General features: G+C 35.0%; 1 protein-coding gene across 1 annotated transcript; it reads right to left on the minus strand.

The window, feature by feature from the left end:
- Positions 1-1725: 1725 nt before the first annotated feature.
- Positions 1726-2151, minus strand: LOC145010143 (uncharacterized). The gene has a single exon (XM_078968720.1). The coding sequence runs from the start codon at positions 2149-2151 to the stop codon at positions 1726-1728; it is 426 nt and encodes a 141-aa protein (XP_078824846.1).
- Positions 2152-22106: the final 19955 nt, after the last annotated feature.

The raw sequence follows: 22106 nt of genomic DNA on the forward strand, positions 1-22106 counted from the left end.
CAGTGTTTTATTAATGATAAACATGTCCCCATCTATAGTTATATGGAAACCATAAAACTTTGGTGACATGTTAACTCTACTGGATCGACGAAGAGGTAATGAATTGTCAATGGGCTCAACTAGTATTTCATCCTCAATTTAAGTGCTAGTGTCATCTAAGGTTCCTTCATCCGATGAATCTTGAATCTCTTCGAGATTAATTTCACTCCCACTATCATCTTTGAATATGATCTCCTTCTCACGAAAAACTCCTCTTCGAGCTATGAAGACCATGTTTTCACTAGGTCTATAGAACAAGTATCCAAAGGATTTTTGAGGTTAACCACCTCAAACCTTGAGTTTTTCTTGAGTTTCTCCTCTTACGAGAGCATAACAACCCTAAACCTTGATATGTGCAACGAGGGAGGTTTCCCTATCCATATCTCATGAAGTGTTTCAACGAACTTCTTAGTAGGAACAAGATTTAGGATATTGGAGGCCATATGTAAGACATGACCGCATAATGATGTAGGAAGAGTGGTTCAACTCATCATGGAAGGAACCATGTCAAGAAAGGTACGATTGTGCCTCTTTCCCACACCATTAAGTTGTGGTGTTTTAGGAGTTTTCAATTATGAAACGATTCCACATTCCATGAGGTAGTCATAGAACTAGATACTAAGTTATTCTCCACATCTATCAGATCAGAGCATCCTTATCTTCTTGCCCAATTGATTCTCTACTTCATTCTTAAACTCCATGAACTTTTCAAAAGTTTCCAATTTATGTTTGATTAAGTGTATGTATATATATATATATATATATATATATATATATATATATATATTCGTATATGCTATAACTATAAGTAAATATCACATAGTATGAATTAGCATCCCTTGTGGCAGATCTAAAAGGCCCACATACGTCAATATGGATAGGGTGTAACAATCCTTTACATTTTTCACATGTTCCAGTGAAAGGTGATTTAGTCATCTTACCCAATAGACATGATTCACATTCATCATTCTACCTTAATTCAAATGATTCCAACACTCCATCCTTTTGGAGTTGGGCTATGCGGTAATTATTTATATGTTCACTATGACAATGCCATTAACATGTTTTGTCTATACCATTAGAAGAATCACTATTAAATACACCATTGACTAAGGTATCAATACATACAAAAATTTCATAGACATCATTACATGGAAAAGATTTGAATATAGAAACACCATTCTTACAAACCAAAATAGAACCATTATCATCATCAAATGAGTAGCGATATCCTTGTCTAAACAAAACATGAAATGAAATTATATTTCTAATCATATCAGAAGAATAGCAACAATTTAAAAAATCAACCCTAACACCACTATCAAGCATAAGTTCATAAGACACAATCTTGGTAACATGCAAAAAACAAATATTCCCCATTATTATGTTCAATCTTCCATGCTCAACATCATCACTTCTTCTTAAATCCTGCATATCAGAGAAAATGTGAAAACCGCATCCTGTATCAAGGACCCAAGAATTAGCAAGTTGTGTGTTATTGACTCTAATAGTGTATATACACGATGAAGAACCAAATGGTTTGATTTTTCCTTCTTTCAACTCTTGCAAGTATTTTGCACACATTCTCTTCCAATGCCCCTTTTATCCATAATGAAAGCAAGTGGGTTGATGTTCCATAGCCGTAACATCAAATTTGGCTTTGCCCTTTGACCCACTACTAGAAGCTTAAGTATAGGCTTTCCTTTTCCAATTGGGTTGATCGTTTTCCTTATTTTTCTTTCCTCTGCCATGATTGATGGCTAGAATAGGAGCAATGGTTTCAATAGGTACATGAAACTTTTTCATTCCCGCTTCAACAGTTTGTAACAAGTTGTAGAGTTGAATCAGTGTCATTTCAGTGTTGTTCAGATGATAGGTCAAGATAAATTGATCATAACTAGTAGGTAAGGAGTTTAAGGCCATGTTAATGGCTAACTCCTTATCAAATTTCACATTGAGTTTCTCCAACCTTTCCACATGTCTCTGCATTTTTTTCACATGATCATATATAAAATCTCCTTCCTTGATCTTACACGCCATTAGGGACTTGAAGAACTCATAACGTTCTTGTCTTGATTTCTTGTAAAACATTTCATTAAGATCCAAGTTCATCTTGAATGCCTAGTAGTCATCATAGGAATTGTATGGGTTAGGTACCATAGTTGCAATCATGATGAAATCAATATTGGTGGCATTGTAAAGATGTTGTTTATCAAGAGAAACTTCTTCAAGAGTAGCAGTAAATTCATAGAAGGAATAGGGTTATTGAGAACATATTATTTGTTCTCATAATGAAGATTCATATTTAAGTTTTGTAAAAGATCCATGTACTTTGTACTAGTGAGCTCTTCCTTTAACATAATGGACAAGAGTGTGAAGTTTGATTTGGAGTGGAGGTTTGAGTAGCAGGAGCATCACCGTTTCCAGACATATATAATAAAAGAGAAGTTTTAGTTGGTTTATATATATATATATATATATATATATATATATATATATATATATATATATACACACACACACACACACACACCTTAAATATTTTAACCCAAATTAATATTTAAGGCTAGGAGAAAATATACAATTCAAAATGAGAAGAGAGATGTTGTAATCTAATTGTGAATTTATTTAGGTAGGTAAGGCACATTACCAATTTAAATCTACTATTAAATTCCTAGATCTTTTGAGATTCATTGAATCTTATTAATGGTATGTTTAATCTCTGATTATGCTTGTAACACCCGGTTTGGGTCATTTCTTAATTTAGGGTTCTGGAACGAAAGTCGATCATGTAAAGGCTTTGGCCCTTAAGTAAGTAAATTTTAGACCTTAATGAAGTTCGATAATGTTGGTTTTGAGATCTAAACCCTTGATTTGTGTGTTGGGCCTAATGGTAGAAAGGGAAAAGTTATATGTCGAGTTTTTGTTGCATGGATTAGAGTTTTAGTTCGACATTTGTTAAGAAAAAAGTAATTAGATAGGATTGTGGGGCTCTTCAATACCTTTCTGTGCATATAAATAACACCAAAAACGGAGTTGAAACGAAGAAGTTATGGTTGTTTGAAGTTAAGATTAAAATGGAGTTTGGCACTATGTGTGACAAACCGGAAATTTCTTTTGTTCAAAATGTTTAAAAATAAATCAATTCGGATTTATTTCTGTTCATGTTAGTATTATTTTAAGCTCAGTGCAATCGAGGTTCGGGTCCTAGAATGAGTTTTCTAAGTCGTAACATAACATCCAGGCCAAACACCCATTCGAGAGGAGTGTATGGCTGCAAACTCGAGTTTACGGCCGTACACCCCACCCCACCCCCCTTGGCCGAAAAGTCTACCTTATATATAGGGTATATGGCCTTCATTTGTCACTTTACACACTTCAAAAAGCTTTCTCTCTCTACTCTCTCTCTACAACTATCGAGTTTGCTCAAGGATCCTCAAGAATGTAAGTGATTCTTCACTTTGATTGTGTCTCAATCTATTTTCTACTGATAAAACCATGTTCCTACCTCATTAATCTCTTCATTTGTCAAGATTTTCTGTCTCACCAAGAACACACACTAGTTCTTGTTGGCTAAAAACCTCATTCAAGCTTCCTTATCGTAAGTAACTACTCCCTATACTTGATATCTACTAAGAAAACCTTGATTATCACCTAGAAATCGGCCTAAAACGCATGAATATAGAGGGTTTACAGCCGTAAACCATGTGTACGGCTATACACCCTCCATTGGCCGAGAACTCCGACTTTGGTCAATTATTTGTCTTAAACCCATCTTTAAGCCATGCATGGGACTTAGAACACTTCCAAGAGGCTAGAAAGGACCTAGAAACACCACGAATCACACTTTTCCTCAAGTGTTTACGGCCGTAAACTCATGGGCCGAAAACCCATAGGCCGTAAACCCATGGTTCGTAAACCCATGGACCGTAAAGCCTGTTGGGCCGCAAACCCCTGACCGTACACTCTTTTTACGGCCGCAAACTCCCCATTTTCAAATCACACGCGATTCTAACACTTAGTTTCAAGTGTTTCCTAGACCCTAAGGTGATTTCTTTCTGTAACTACTAAGTGTTATACCCTCACCTAATATATGTATATGCTACTATATGTTAAATAGGATCCGTTTGTGCCCGAGGTTTCTTTTGGCACTCAGCATTCCTACCGACCTACCTTCGAATCCCACGTCAAACTGTGAGTTCATACCCCTTCTTTTTTTTTCTGAGTTTTTCATGTTTTTCAGGGGGGGGGGGGGGGAATACAAGCAAAAGTACAAGGAAACTTGTGCATAAAATATATTATTTTGCTTAAGATAATTATATTTTCAGAATGCTTTTAACATGGAAAATAGTTTTACCAAACAATTAACAAATCAACTCGTAGAAATGATTTCCAAAACTAGGGTAATGAACTTATGAATCATGTAGAAAAATGTATCTTTTTATAAAGGATTCATGTTAATCATAAAAGGTTTTTGATACTATTACTTGTAAATTTTCTAGTTTAAGTTGGAGACGTGTCCTTGGTAACACTCCCACCGTATCCGAGATTGTAGGACCACCTATTGTAACCAGAATCTCTTGGAGGGAGAGCATGACTATTGTGTATAGATCTATATGTGACTAACTATCCCGCACCTGAACTGCTAGCTACAGTTAGGCAGACATGCCTGGGGTGACAAAAGTCATAAGATACTAGCCCCGTTACGTGCCATATCAAGTTATTGTAAGGTTATAAAACTCACAACATAGATAGCAGAGATTTACTTTTGTAATAATGAATCATGTGAACTAACCTCAAAGTAATAACCGATTTGATTACTATAGGGTATTAATCGTACCTTTAGGATTTACTTCAATACGTTTTCTTTTATCAGTTTTATCTATATAATAAGGCTAAAATACCTCACTGGGAGTAACCATGGTTTTTAAAAGAAAACTACGTTTATCGATATAAGTATGGTAGATACTTGTACACCTCGGTTTAGAACGGATAACCAATCATCAACTTTTAGGGAAAATATAGGATTTTCTCGGGATAACTTGGTTTTCATAAACGGATTGTTTTTTTATATGTAACTAACGAACTTTCATTATTGATCCCATGATTCCTTAGTTTTTACATAACTAGTATGAACCAAGAAATCATGGAGTGAATGGGTTTTTCAGACACACTTTTCATAATAAAATATAGGATTTTCTTAAGGAACACATTTCAAAAGGATCAAAGAAACATTTTTCCACCAAAACTATATGCTTATGAACTCACCAGCTTTATGCTGATATTCTTCCAAAACTCCTTGTATTCTCTAATAAATTAGTAGACAGGTACATCCAGGTCTTTTGGAGAAGTCGGCGCGTAGAGTCAAATATTTCTATTTTACTTTTGCTAAGAAACAAAACTTTGTACTAAGAGAATGTAAATCTTTTTCATACATGTATTCAATGTTTGTTTGCATTTACTATGCTTACTATGATACAACTGTTGTGATACTACACATGACGTCAACCACCCCTGAACATTGGTGTGAACTATGCAGGTCGTACACTAGGTACATAACGCATAGTGGCTGAAGGGTGGGATGTATTTTTAGTGGGCTACGCATGGCATAGCCTATAATATGCAGGGTGTAACTAAGCATAATAAAAACCTAATTCTTGGGTTTTGAGCCCTATTTAAGGACTCTGACCCTTTAAGGTCCTTGTTATCATCAGCCTCCACCCTTTTGAGCCTCTAACTCTAAACCCTACCCATCTTGTGAGGATTTTGAAGCATTTGAGGGTTTCCTTGTGTGTTCTGTGAAGAAGGAGGTCATTGAAGGTGTGCTTGGGAAGTCCAAGGCTTGTAAATCCAGACTCTACTCTTCTTCAACATCCTCCAGGAAGTATAAAGCTTGAAACTTGATGATTCAGTAAATAGATCTAGCTTGTTATGGGTTTTATGAGCTTTTGTCCCTTAGACTTAGGTCTAGTGAGTATGAGCTACTCCAGACCTCAAGAGTGGCGTTTTCTAGCATTTATAAGATTATAGAGTGATAAAAATGGGAGCTTGGTCACTCCCATCCTTCCATGCATGAGTATTTGGGAATTAGGGTGTGCTTTGGACTTGGGATTTGGTATTGTTCTCTTTTAAGCCATGTTAAAGCATAAAGTTAGGAATTGAAAGGTATAGTATGCTCAAGAGTCATATTAAAGTGATATTGCTAAACAACATATGATACTAATGGGTCATACTAACAACAACCTGATACAATTGATTATTTATCAGAAATTGATTTTAATAAATATTCAATAAAACTCTTATAATTAAATTGGAAAGTATTTATTTCATGGAAACAATAATTTTCATTAGCAAGTAACATTATATGATTTCATATGGTATGAATTAATAAATCATGTACAACTTTTTGGACTAGTTGAAAAACTTTTGTCTTTTACTCAAAAGACAAAGTTTATGTTCTATAAACCTTGAGTTTATAAAATTTAAACTAACTTTTTCCTCTTTTTATATCATTTTTTGGAAATTGATAAAAAGAAGAAAAATATGGGCTTTCCATTAGTTTATTCAAAAGTAATGAAGCATGGGAGACATGTTTATGACATGGGCACATAAGTTCTTAAAGTGTTAAGACCTAATGGTTAATACTTTCACTTTATGCATATAAACAAGGGGCTTTCAATTGGCTAATTGATTCATTCTTCCATTAAGGCAAATGGTCAGATCCTCTTTATCCTCTCTCTTTCTCTCTAGTTTTGGTTAGAAAACTTGAAGAACACTTGCATCTTCATTCCCTATTTAAGTTCATACTGGTTATGAACTTAAAGCTTAAGGGTTTAAGAGTTTATGGACTAGCATCTACATCAAGTTGATTCATTGTTGGTGTCTTAAAGGTTCCGCATTCTTAATCAACTTCCAAGCTTCCCAAGAGGACCCAAGGAACTACAAAGGTTGTTATTTCTTCATCCTTCCTTTGGTTGTTGTTTATTATTTCTATAACTTGCAAGAAGATCCTTGGTGGGTATAAAATGTTTATGTTATTTCAAAAATTAAAGTCTTTTGTTGCCATATTTTTCAACTTTATGAAACTATTTCTGAACTAAAACAAACAATTGGTATCAAAGCCACCTAGCAAGTTTGGTTAGATTTTTTATTTTTGGAAATCTTAGTTTTTGGAGAATTTTGATAACTTGTTTTTGTATAAAAAATAAGTTCATACACATTTTCTATGACAACTTTTTTTTTGTTATGCTATGTGACAAAATCTTCATGCATCTTTTGTCATTTAAAGTTGTCTTAGAAAAACAAATGTTGTTTTATGTGTATGTTGATGTGTATAATGTGCATAAACTAGCCAATGACCATTATGATTGTTGTGTTGTTGTGTTTGTTGTTTTTATTATAAAAATAATTGTACTAATTTATTTATTCATATGGTATGTAATAATTAAATAGATTAGTTTTTTTCTTGTTTATTTTTGTAAAGTAATAGATTTGTTTTTTTAGAAATAATTTATTTGTACAAAGATGTAACAAGAAATGAAGTTGGAGCCATTTTTGAAAATGAAAAAGGCAATTTTCAAGTCTACTAAAGTGTTGAGCAAAAAGATGACACTTTCTGAAAAGTGTCATGAATGCTGTCAACAACAGCCTTTTCTTTAAAGGGTTGTTGACCTAATGCAACACTTTCTGCAATCCTTTTCTGAAAAGTTTTGCATGTGGCTGAATTTTTCCTTTAAAGAAGATTTTCCAATCTTTTGCAAGCAATGGATGTTTACTCAAGTAGGAGCTTCTACAACAACATTACAAGAAGATATTTGGTCTCCTTTAAATGTCCCTTTTGGAATGGGTTTGACATCTTTGTGTTGGCTTACAAAAAATGTCATTAGTTGGTTATGTTTATGCACATATCTTTTTATGCATTTTTGGGTTGTTTATTTTATGCATTATTGTTTGTGGTTGATAAAATTATTTTTTCACATGCTAAAATAATTTTGGACAAAATAAATATCACATGGAGTTTTAAGTGTTTTTTTTTCTGAATAAAGAAGAAAGTTTTACATAGACTTAGTAGGTAAACGAGCAACAGGCTGTGCCGCAACCCCTTTTTGGATGGGAAAACTAATTCTTTTAAAAACAACATCTAGAGATCTTGGAGTCATAACATTACTATGCCTGACCCGTTGAACTCTATTGAGTAGCTCCACAGCTTCTAGCACAAGGAAATCGAAAGTATCAAATGCAAAGGGTATAAACGTGTGTTGATTTTCCATGCACGCTTTCTCATGTTTTGCCACTTTGCTAGATGCAGCTTTGAAAGCAGCTTGCCCATAGTGAAAACCCCACTCCCCAATCCCACAAGAAGGGAAACCCCTGTTAGATCCACACATGAATGTTTTTCTCCAGCCCGTCCAAATACTATGTCACACCCCGAACTAGATGGCGGGAACTTCCGGGGGCTTGGGTGACTTCATTATGGTAGTATCGTCACAAAATATATAATTGAAACTTAATATCATCATCATCATCATCATCACACATCCAATATTACAAGTGTCATTTGTTTTCATCGAGCATCGTATTACAATATTACATGCCAAATTATCCAAAATATGATGAAAACAAAACATAACAAAATGTCCAAGTATTCTTGCTGACAGACCTACTCAACGATTTCTTGAGAATACAAGTTAATTTACAAGGTCAACATAAATAATGTTGGTGAGTTCATAAGCATGTTTGAGGAAAATGTTTTGTATTACTTTCTAAACACAAGAAAATCCGATATTTTCTTAAAAATGTTCTGAAATGTTTGTGTCTGATATTGTATTAATGCATGTTTGTTAATGTTTGCGAGAATATAAAGAGAATGAACCCCAGACAACCCGATATTGTCTGCGTAAGAGAATGCTAGAATCTCAACACCTGAGGTTAAGTCCCAACGCATGTGTTATCCACAAAAGATGGTTTCCTATAAATTTTATAATGTTAATTCCTATAAGTGACTCGTTATAACCATACTTGATAATGACAATTTCGCCTGTCATGACGTCTATTAGACGCCGACTTGTTTAAGGTACTGTTTGTCACCCTAGACTAGCCTAGTCTAACTGTAGCGAACAACTCAGGTATGGGGCATCACCCCCGTATAGATCTATACACAAACCCACGCTCTCTCCCCGGGAGACTATGGTTATAACTATAGGCTTTGTTTGTACACCGATTTGGTGCCAAACGAAATGTCTCACTAGATCCATAATCGAATTTACGCGGACAAACATATAAGGTATATTTTAGGCTCAATAAACATGTAAGTGGATAACTAAAGCCCACTAAACATTTATATTATTTCTAGGCTCAATAGGAATATGAATATATATCCCGGACCCAATATACATGTAAAAGGACAACTAAGGCCCATTAAACATGTATATTATTTCCAGGCTCAATAAGGATATGAATGTCGTAATTGATCTGTGGTTAGTTACGTTGGTTGTTTAAGCTTCGTTGTTTACCAAAATGACATAAAAAGCCAACGTTTTTGTAAAAGGTCATTTTTGGTCCTAAAAACTAAAAATTTACAATTATGACACAATTTTGGTAAGAATGACATTTTAGGTACTTTAAGGTCAAAGTTTGCATTTAAGGCTAGTTTTAGGTAAAAATAACATTTTTAACCTACTTTTGTAAAAAAAATATTATTTTTGGCTTAGTTTTATAATAATGTACATTTTCGGCCCAAGTTTTAACAAACTCACATTTTCAGTTCTTCTTATCAAAAATTTAAATTTTTGGCACAACTTTGTTGAAAATGACACTTACGCCCACAAAAGTCCAAAATTTTACAATCTTGGCACAAAATTTCGTAAAAGCCCAAATGAAGCCCATTTATGAACATTTACACTCCTAGCCCTTTTTACGATCACAATTACCATAAAGATTCATATTTATCAAAATACATCCTTTTTGGTCCCTTAAAATCGTGAGTTACATAAAAATACCTTATTTTTGGTTATTTTGTCATTTTTTGCCCTCTTATGCTATTTTCTTAGTTTTAAGTAACTTTGATGTATTTTAAAGCCTTTTCTTTACATAATAAGTTACAATAAATGTTATGTTCTACAAATATCATCAAAATTTAGCATATCTTCAAGTTCATGGAGTTTATAACACATAATCACACATATATCATGAGAAACACACAAAATTATGCATACACACATAGATCTACACAAAAAAACTTGTATTTGTTGGGTTTTGAGCATTATAACACTTCCTAAGTGTACATGCAACCCTAATAAACCTTGGATCTATGTTTGTCTAAGGTACATGCAAAGTATTATTTTCCAAGGTTTATAACCTATCTAGCATGGCATGGGGTACTTTTAAACATAAAAGAACTAGATGAATTAAATACCTTTTGTTGATTGTTGATTCCTTGGAGTTTGAGAGCCAAGCACCAATAATGTGAATGCCTTAAGTGGAAATCACAAATCACCACAAACTTGGAAAATATATAAGAGAGTATACTAACTCTTAGAATTCGGCCACCACTATTACACACACACACTAAGGTGGTTTTTCATGCAACATAAGCTTGTTTATATAGTGTGCATGGTTAGAGTGAAACCCTAATAACCCATGTATTTTCCTCTTCCAAGGATCCATGGGTTAAAGCTCCATGGATCATCCATGGACTTCCATATAAGCTTAGCCCATTAACAAATGAGTATTAGCCCACACCATATAAATGTAATAGCCCATAATTTAATTAGTCTTCCTTTTAATCACTAAATTAATTCATAATTAATTCAAGATTAAAACTAATTAAATATAATGACTTTATATTAATATATTATAACTTATAATATATTAATAAATCGTAGTATACATTTCTCATAAAATTATCCTTAAATAGTTTGGGTGAAGTGCAACCCAAATGGACCATGCCAGGTCGGGTCAAGTATATACCAAATAAGTTATCGACTTAGACACCTTATCCAACAGTATTATCCCCCAAAACATAGTAAAACCGAAAATAAGGGGTATGAACTCACTTTGGGGTTGATGGATCGGTTTTTGGTGAAGAATGAGAGAGATCTCGACCCTAGTAAGCTTTATTGAGAAAACCTCGATCTTATGTGGTTTCTAAGGAGCATGGACCATGAAATGATGTGCTAAGAGATGTAAGTTTAACATAACATGAAGTTAAACCTTTTTGGTGAAGGTAGCTTACCAAAAGGATGAATCTTTGTTGACAAATTGTTGAAGAACCTACACCTCCTCACGGTTTTCTTGAAGTATATGTGGGGGGGGGGGGGGGGGGATTCTTGAAGTTTTAGAGAGGAGTAAAGCTTGAATGCTTTTGGTAAGGAAAATGGCCTTAGGCCGAGTATAAGAAGAGAGGAGAAAAGTTATTTGAAAGGAGGTTATTACATGGAGGATTAATGCTTAACATGGATGTTTGTGGTGTAATTAGCTTAGATATCCAATAACTAAACATGAGGTGTCACATGCATGTTTAATCCTCATCTTTTCCTTTTTGTGTATGTGTGTGTGTGTGGGGGGCCGTGAATGACGAGGAAGGAAGAGAGAAAGAGGTGTTTTGGCATATATTGAGCATATTCGAAATTTTAGGCCTAATATGAAGGTTCTCGGCCCATTGGGCCCTTCTTATGGGTTTACGGCCCAAAGATGGTGAAGGGATGGGGTTTATGGCCCAATAGGGCTTATGAACCCATTTACGGCCTATTAAGGCCCATGATGACAAGGTGATACATTTTAGGCCTTATAAGGTCCATGAGAAGTCTTATGGCCCAAAATGCTATTATTTAATGAATATGGTTCTATTTAATGTCCAAATAGGGTTCCTTGACCCAAAATAGTCAAAACTGAGAGTTTACTGGCCCATTAGGCCCAACAAGAGAATCCTGGTCCATTTTGAGTTTGAACCGGGTTATCAGTGTTTCAAACCCATAACTGAGTATATGAGATGTATTGAATTAGGTTTTGAACTTCACTCAGGAATTTTGGTTCAAATGGTTGATTTTGAATGAGCATAACACTTGAAATTAGCTTAGATTACAAGTTATACAAGAGTTGATCTTTACATGAAAAAAAAATTCTTAGTTGAATAGGCTAGTTGTGACATACTAAAACATCAGTTGGCCTAAGTGTTAACAAAGCAAGTGGGGGGTACAAGGAACTTGAAGCAACTCAAGAACCATAACCTTATGTAGTAATAGTTGACACTAGTTTTAAAAAAGATTGTTAAACTTGAATAATAGCTATTCACAAACAAAAATTATTCGCATTAATGGTAGAATTCATATTTAACTTGAGAAATGTGGAATCTCTCATTGATAATATTTTATTGATGGTTTCTAAAAAATCCATCAAGTACCAAGATGTTATGTCAGATCTCGAATCTGATAAATGACTTAGAGTCATGAACATGAGATGTAATCAATGTATAAGAGTAAAGTATGGGCTTGATTAAAATTTAATCCTATAGCAAGGCTAGAAGGAGTAAATTATTCTTTTAGAAATAACACATTACATGGATAACCATACACATTTAAAGCAAGAACTGTAGTAAAGGATTTCTCATACTCATGTCGTTGACTATGTTCCTCATCATACTCATGACATTGACTGTGTTCAAACCTTTTTCACATGTAGCTTTGATTAGATCAACATGGATATTATTTTCTATAAATTCATATATATCTTTAAAATGAGATATAGTAAATAGATTTCAAGAAAGGCTGCCTTTTTATAATAGACATCTACTGGAAGATATCTATATAGATTAGCCTGGAGGTTTTCTTAATCCAAGTTATCCTAACAAAATGTGTAGTGCTTGAAATCCACTTATGGATATAAAGCAAACATCTCAATGTTGCAATCACCATTTTATGCAAAACCACAACGTATGTTTTTACATTAAAATTCCTAATCTTGTATGAATAATACATACTTAATCATTTGAAATCACATTATGACTATGTTTTTACATTAAAATGACTATGTAAAGTTGTATGAATAATACATACTTAATCTTGTATGAATAATACATACTTAATCATTTGAAATCACATTATGACTATTTGAAATCACTTTAGAAGTTGAATTCAAATATGATTGGATGAATGAGATCATTGAAAAACTATGTTGATTTCTGCCATTCAAGGATCACATAGAAATCTTTGTGACTTTGAGAGTATACTTAATCAAGCTAAGATACTCTATGTAAGAAAAGAACACCAATCGTATTCTCCAAGATATTTAACTTTACTTAGATTAAAGTGAAGTATGGAGATGCTAGTATTCATAGAATTCATACAACTTAAATTTTTTCAGACCCGTTGATAAAGTTATTATTTTGAGCTAAGTATGAATGGTCACACTTCAGCTGTAAGACTTTATCATTCTAAAAAATGGATTTTGATTTGGATTTAGTATTTGGATATTGGAAAATTATAACAACTACTATTAGATAATGTTATGAGATATTGGGATATAATCATCACATTAACACTTATTGTGTTCTATATTAACATGTTTAATCCATGAATCATGTTATTATTCTAAATGTACATAGTCGGTTATAATTGTGGGAGAAATTATGAAGTAAGAATAATATGAATTGGATTGGTTGACTCTAACTAGATGAAAGTAGGAAAGTGGTTGTAACCAAGTTTCATAGGACATGGTATTTGATCATGCTGAAAGCATGTCATCAGGCCAAGGCGAGGGCACTTGTGGTGAAGAGCAGGGCATTTTAGCTGACCTTCAATAATGCACGTGCTGCATCGGATGTGGTTACTGGGACCTTTTTGGTCAATGGTATGTCTGTTCATGACCTATTTGATTCGGGTGCAGCTCAATCCTTTGTATCTCTTGCACTTAGTAAGAAGTTTTTTGATGCTCCCGAGACTCTAGATTGTCCATTGGAGGTTGAGATTGCGGATTATCATTATGTGTGTGCTTCGAGGGTTCATCGTGGGTGTGTTCTGAATCTATTTAGTGAGAGGTACTATATTGATTTGCTGTCAATTCCTCTGCGAGGATTGTAGGTTATTATCGAGATGGATTGGTTGGGCCCCAATGAGGTCATGATTGACTATGCGCAACAGTTATTGAGAGTTCGAACCTCAAGTATGGGAGAACTGGTTATTGGCGAGAGAAATTCGCTTGGGACAATGTTTTGTTCACCTGCGAGGGCAAGAAGATATCTTCAGTAGCGTTGTTCTGGGTTCTTGGCTTATTCGGCAGATACTCAAGTTGTAGGCACAACAACGTTGAGTGACATGCCTACTGTTCGAGATTTCCTTGATATGTTTCCAGAGGAGTTACCAGGAGTTCCTTCTAAGAGGAAAGTCAAGTTTCGGATTGATTTGATTCTTGGAGTGGCTCCCATAGCCAAGGTTCCGTATCGCTTGCCACCACCCAAGATGCAAGAGTTGTCTACGTAGCTTTAGGAGCTGTTGGACAAATAAGTTTATTGGACTGAGCAGTTCTCCATGGGGAGCACCAATCATGTTCGTGAAAGAGAAATATGTCTCACACAAGATGTACATTGACTAACCAGAGCTGAATAAGCTAATGGTGAAGAACCGTTGCCCATTATCAAGGATTGAAAATTCATTTGACCAACTCTAGGGTGCATCTTGATTTTCCAATATTTATTTGTGATCAGGGTACCATCAGATGAGAGTCAGGGATGATGATGTGCAAAAGACAAGTTTTATGACTCATTTCAGTTATTACAAGTTCATGGTGATGCCTTTAAAACTCACCAATTCACCAATAATGTTCATGGATCTCATGAACCGGGTTTACAGACCGATGATGGATCGGTCAGTGATTGTATTCATATATGATATCCTAGTCTACTCCAAGACAAAGAAGTAGCACGATGAACACTTGCGGGAGATGTTGGATACCCCGAGGAGGGAGAGGCTGTATGCAAAATTTTTTGAATCTGAGTTTTGGTTGCGCGAGGTGCAGTTGTTAGAGCACGCCGTCAACCAGAAGGGTATATTGGTTGATCCGTCCAAGATCGAGGTCGTGATGAGATGGGAGATTACGAGGACCTCCTCTAAGATTTAAAGCCTCCTAGGTCTCGCAGGGTATTATAAGAGTTTATCTAGGATCTCTCCAAAATTGCAGTACCTTTGACCCGCTTGACGAAGAAAAATGTGACTTTTCGGTGGGGGTCTGATCAAAAGTTGAATTTTGAGACTCTGAGGCAAAGATTGTGCGAGGCACCATTTCTCACGCTTCCCGAGGATTTGGATGATTTTGTGGTTTATTGTGATGCCTTCTATTTCAGGTTTGGGACTTTTTCTTACGCAGAGGGGTCATGTGATTGATTACTGTGACATCCCCATTTTCACGGCTAGAAAAGACCGATTTTTTTATGCTTTATAAAAATTAGAGTACCTCTTTTAATAAAAATGTTGCGGAATTTGTTCCCAGTAAAATATGATAAATACATTATCAAAGCACTTCCGAAGAAAGTATTTTTAATTCGTTTTAAAACATTTGGGATGTCATCGTCAATACAGAAACATAAGCATAAACAGAACTTACATTTATTTACACTAGTGATCTACATCTCTTTAATCTCTTAGTGTAATGTGACTTCATCTCAACACCTGTAATATAAATAAATTGAGTGGGTCAGTTTGGGAAACCTGGTGAGTACATAGGGTTTTCAACCCACAATAATATAATTATTATGTTTAAACAGTCAAAAAATCGACCCAATTACCCATCCATATTATATTCTTTACTCTTAAGGATATATCCTAAGAGTCATCTATCATGAATTCGTTTATTCCGAAGTCCCTTGCTTCCAGGGTTATAGGAATGGCACTAAATCCACAGCTGCTAATGCTCGTTCGTAAAGCACTAATTCCATAGCTACTATAGTTTATTCATTGGGTACTAAATCCATAGCTACCAGTGTTTATCTAATTGGTACTAAGTCCATAGCTACCGATTCCTGACATGTACTAAGTCCATAGCTACCAGAGTTTGTCCAATAGGTACTAAGTCCATAGCTGTCAATGTTATTTGTTAGGCACTAAGTCTATAGCTGTCAATGTTTACTCACATCATCTTTTATCTCTCATCATTCATCTACCCATCTCATACCAAACATACTTGTATATTTAAAATACGTATATAGTTCAAATCATTTAAAACATGTATAAAAACATTCATCCACCATAGACAACAAGTATTCAGATAATATACACACATAGCACGTAGTTTATATAAAATACTTCATATCTATGTGTAAGACGAAATTAACTATGCACTCACCTGAGAAAGTGGTGACTCGGTACTCGGATAGCGCTTCGTTTACTTTAAAATAATTTACTTCGACGGAACCTAGTATTATTATCACTAGATTTTAGTCTAATATTTACCGTGACTAATTATTAGTCTTATTATTATTATTATTATTATTATTATTATTATTATTATTATTATTATTATTATTATTATTATTATATAAGCATTTAAATAATACTTTCCAACCACTATGTATAGGCAGGGGTCAGACATAAAACACCGGAGGGCATGCCCATTTTGGCGTATAGCACTTCTGAAATCCAACAACCCTATGCGGCTCTTTAAACCAGATTCCCCGTACCGCGAGTAGTTAAAAATATATGATAACGAAACTTATATAAGTCATAATAATAGCTCAAATATTTATTATAAGTTCATAATAACAATATTAATTTTAAATATAAGCTATATTAAAATAGGGTAAACATAACTTACTTACAAGGAGATTTTAGCTAGGAGTCGGGCTCTGCAGGGGCAGAAGTTTGTCGCTGAATCTTTCTAAGAAAGATTCGTGCAGCGTTTCAGCGCTCACCTTACTATACTAAAAACTACAGAAAGAGAAGTCGAATCACAAGGGACCGAAATGCTCAGAGGATAAGGAGAGAAAGACTCTTGAATCAAGAGAATGGTGCAAGAAATATGAGAGCCCAAGGCTCTTATTTATACTAATTGAATTTTCAAAAACTACCCTCTATAATTACTCAATGACCTTTTAGTTATATAAACAACTAAACACCCCTCTATAATACTATTTTAAATGGATTTAATGATATTTGTACTAAACTAATGTCGAAAGAACTCAACCTTAGCCTTATAATGACCGCATCGTCGACCTTTCTAATGATATATACATATATATATATATATATATATATATATATATATATATATGTGTGTGTGTGTGTGTGTGTGTGTGTGTGTGTACGTATGTATGATTAATACTTTATTTTAATACATAAATATGCTACTATAATTTGTAACTCGTTCATACGAACTCCATTTTTGACGTTCTTTATATCCACGCGTAGGTGGAGACGTAATCTACAACTTTCGTTTAGACTCTGTCGGCTAATTTTGACTTTATTTTTAAAGTTATATTTTTAACAGGTCAGGATAGGATTGATCCGTTAAAATCTCATAACTTCTTCATCCGATGTCCGTTTTTGTCTGTCTTTTTATCCTTACGCTACTAATAATGAGATATTTGATTCTCGTTTAGGTTGTGTCGGCTAAAATCGCTCGATCTAATACTCGAACTTCGGGTTGTACATCGCTAAGCCGGAACTTTGAAAAATCATAAGTTCCTCATAAGAAGTCAGATTTGGGCATTCTTTTTATGGACGCTCTCAAGTTAATATATTCTACAGCTTTCATTTACATTAATAAGGCTAAAAAAGCTCTATCATAAATTCACTATTTACGTCTTCGCGGTGTCGTGCCAGTTCCGTCGCTAAACTTCGACGGGTCATAACTTCTTCGTTATAACTCGGATTTCGGCGCTCTTTATATGTACGGAACCCTTGAGACATATTATACAACTTGGTTAAGACTATTTATTCTAAATAATATTTTATTGAAAAGTCGTTTTCGACCCCTATTATCTCTAAATTGACTAGCCCGGATCTACGGGCGTTACAATTATCTCCCGCTTAGGATGATTATGTCCTGGAGTCATCAACGAAACAAGACTCACATGATGAATCCATATGTTATCTCTTCATCCTAAGTAATAACCGTAACTTTGATGTTTCTTTTAATGAGTATCTAACTCTAATACTTTCTGACTGCAGGCGGTGCCCGATCTTGGACCCTCTCTCTATCTCATGTTAGACTTCCAATCATGATCTTTATGTTGCGATCTCGATCTTTATTGGAGACTCCTTTTTTTTTTTTTTTTTTTTTTTTTTTTAACAAAATTGAGATAATTTTCTTCCTTCAATTATCACAACAGACTGATGGGGAATGTTCTAATGACCTCTCATCGTGTGATGCATTGCTTGGACTCAGGTCTTTTAGAGTCAAATTCTAGAACAAACTATACCTTCCTTCATCTTCTAACCACATCTTAAAAGGTAGCATGTCTAGCTACAAGCAACCATCGCGATACCTCTACCGATCACTTCAATTATCTTTTACTTCAATCCTATGGCTTAAGTCAGATGTTACATCGAACTTGGTTCTCTGAACCACATAACATACTCAGCGTAGTCGGAGTCAAATTGATATGACCACTAGGTTCGGAATATCAACAATCTTTTTAGTAATTACCGAAACGATGGTAAAGATATACTTGAATAAAACGGTATCAATTACTAGCTTCTTGGTAACCTTGTGACTTTCCCTGATCCAAGCGTGAGTCCTGTGCTTCCAGTAGTATATTCATGTACTACCTTTCACACCTACTCATACTCGTCCCATGTATTGTCTCGCAGTCCCCAAGTCCTAAAATCACAAAACAATATAACACATACGAGTGTGTCCAAATAATCATAAAAATTTCCCTAGACTCTACTAGGACTTCTTCCATGCATATCTTCAATCATCAAGTCTGCTTCAACTCGGTTGGTGATGGACATTCCAGATGATAGGAAAACATTAGGAATTACACCAATTGTTCTATCATCCCGCCAATCAAATGTGTACATTCAGATGTACCCTACTTCTATAAACGTACTGCTATTTTATCAGACGTATTCTAAAGGCAAGATACCTCTCTTATGATATCTTTCGATAGGTATCATTTAGTATCATAAGGCATCTCATTTCCTCTATTTTCTCAGTCTATCATGGTTCGCATCACTTCCTGAACTTCTACCATTGTGATAGGTTCGGGTGTAGGCGCAACGACCGATGCATGACCCATCACATTCTTAAGCTCAGGTTGTCATCTTCCTCTTGTTTTTTACACCCAAGCAGACGTTCGGTGTACTGAGATGAGAGTTTAAGATAGGAAAGATCTTATTTATGATAGACGTATAAATCTCCTTATTACTCTGAAACATTACACGCTAGTTCTAATATCGTAATCATACGCTTAGAATCCTGAACACATAAGGTTCCAGTTCCGGTCGGCAACAGACCATAGATCCGAACAAATAACAGCATATAAGGCATTTTTATAGCAATAACATAAATCATTTAGCACATAAAACATTTTAGGCATTTTCCTAGACTAAACTAGTGCTCGTGTCTAAATTATAGCAGACACTCATCTCACAATCATCGCTTAGCATTCTAAGTTTAAGTCTAGAAATAAATCCTTATTCCTAGTTCGCTTAAACTAATGCTCTGATACCAACTGTGACATCCCCATTTTCACGGCCAGAAAAGACCGATTTTTTTATGCTTTATAAAAATCAGAGTACCTCTTTTAATTAAAATGTTGCGAAATTTGTTCCCAGTAAAACATGATAAATACGTTATCAAAGCACCTCCGAAGAAAAGTATTTTTAATTCGTTTTAAAACATTTGGGATGTCATCGTCAATACAGAAACATAAGCATAAACAGAACTTACATTTATTTACATTGGTGATCTACATCTCTTTAATCTCTTAGTGTAATGTGACTTCATCTCAACACCTGTAATATAAATAAACTGAGTGGGTCAGGTTAGGAAACCTGGTGAGTACATAGGATTTTCAACCCACAATAATATAATTATTATGTTTAAATAGTCAAACAATCGACCCAATTACCCATCCCTATTATATTCTTTACTCTTAAGGATCTATCCTAAGAGTCATCTATCCTGAATTCATTTATTCCGAAGTCCCTTGCTTCCAGGGTTATAGGACTGGCACTAAATCCATAGTTGCTAATGCTCATTCGTAAAGCACTAATTCCATAGCTACTATAGTTTATTCATTGGGTACTAAATCCATAGCTACCAGTGTTTATCTAATAGGTACTAAGTCCATAGCTACCGATTCCTAACAGGTACTAAGTCCATAGCTACTAGTGTTTGTCCAATAGGCACTAAGTCCATAGTTGTCGATGTTATTTGTTAGACACTAAGTCTATAGCTGCCAATGTTTACTCAAATCATCTTTTATCTCTCATCATTCATCTACCCATCTCATACCAAACATACTTGTATATTTAAAATACGTATATAGTTCAAATCATTTAAAACATGTATAAAAATGTTCATCCAGCATAGACATCAAGTATTCAGATAATATGCACACATAGCATGTAGTTTATATAAAATACTTCATATCTATGTGTAAGATGAAAGTAACTATGCACTCACCTGAGAAGGTGGTGACTCGGTACTCGGACATCGCTTCGTTTACTTTAAAATAATTTACTTCGACGAAACCTAGTATTATTACCACTAGATTTTAGTCTAATATTTACCGTGACTAATTATTAGTCTTATTATTATTATTATTATTATTATTATTATTATTATTATTATTATTATTATTATTATTATTATATAAGCGTTTAAACAATACTTTCCAACCACTATGTACAGACAGGGGCCAGACATAAAACACCGGAGGGCATGACCATTTTGGCGTATAGCACTTCTAAAATCCAACAACCCTATGTGGCAGTTGAAGTCGTTTTCGACCCCTATTATCTCTAAATTGACTAGCCCAGATCTACAGGGGTTACAATTACGCTTCGAGATAGTTGAAGTTGCATGGGGCAAATTACCCTACACATGATTTGGAGTTGGGGGCTGTGGCTTTTGCCCTCAAGATTTGGAGGCACTATCTATATGGGGTTCGGTGTACTATTTACAGCAACCACAAGAGTTTGAGGTACTTGATGGATCAGTTGAATCTGAATATGCGACAATGGAGATGGTTGGTTGTGGTGGTCGATGCTTTGAGTCGTAAGGCAAGGAGTGCTCCTATTAGGGGTATTCGTTTGAGGATGGTAATTACTTCGCCTTTGTTAGATTTTATCAAACAAAATCAGGTGGAAGGATTGAAAAAGTAGAATTGGAAGGTTGAGCGAATCAGGGGGCATATTCCTTTATTAGTTAGAGACAGTCGAGGGTTGATGACTCAATGTGGTAGAGTTCGGGTTCTGACTACTGGTGGGGTGAGATAGACATTTATGGAAGAGGCACATACGTTGAAGTTTTTGATCCATCTGGGGCCACTAAGATGTATAAGGATCCGAAGTTGAGTTATTGGTGGCCCTATATGAAAAGGGAAATTACTATGGATTTCATCACAAAAATTGCCAAGGTGGCACGTGAAGTTGATTTTATCTGGGTCATTTTTGATAGTTTACCAAGAGTGCATATTTTATCCCGATTTACTAGAGTATATCTGTTGAGAAGCTAGCCAACAACTATATCCGGGAGGGAGTGGACTAGCATGGAGTGTCGGTTTTGGTGCTTTCGGGTCGGGATGTTCGTTTCACTTCTAGGCTTTGGAAGAAGTTGCAAGCGGATGGTACAGACGCTTGAAGATATGCTCTAGGCATATGTTTTAGATTTTGAAGGGATTGGGGATACTTACCTTCCACTGGACGAGTTCTCTTATAACAATAGTTATCACTCCAATATTGACCGACCATGTTTTGAGATGTTGTGTGGGAGGAGGTTCAGGACCCCGTTTTGTTGGTGGGAGGTCAGGTGTCGGGTCATGGGGAATACTGAAGTGGTACTCAAGACCACTGAGGTGATCCAACATGTGTGTGATAGGTTGCGAGTCGCGTAGAGCTGAAAAAAGAGTT

Source organism: Lactuca saligna, chromosome 8 (assembly GCF_052625555.1).
Source record: "Lactuca saligna cultivar CGN05327 chromosome 8, ASM5262555v1, whole genome shotgun sequence".
Classification (NCBI taxonomy): domain Eukaryota; kingdom Viridiplantae; phylum Streptophyta; class Magnoliopsida; order Asterales; family Asteraceae; genus Lactuca; species Lactuca saligna.

Coding starts and splice junctions, on each gene's coding strand:
- LOC145010143 (XM_078968720.1), bottom strand. CDS start 2,151: ATGAACTTGGATCTTAATGAAATGTTTTACAAGAAATCAAGACAAGAA.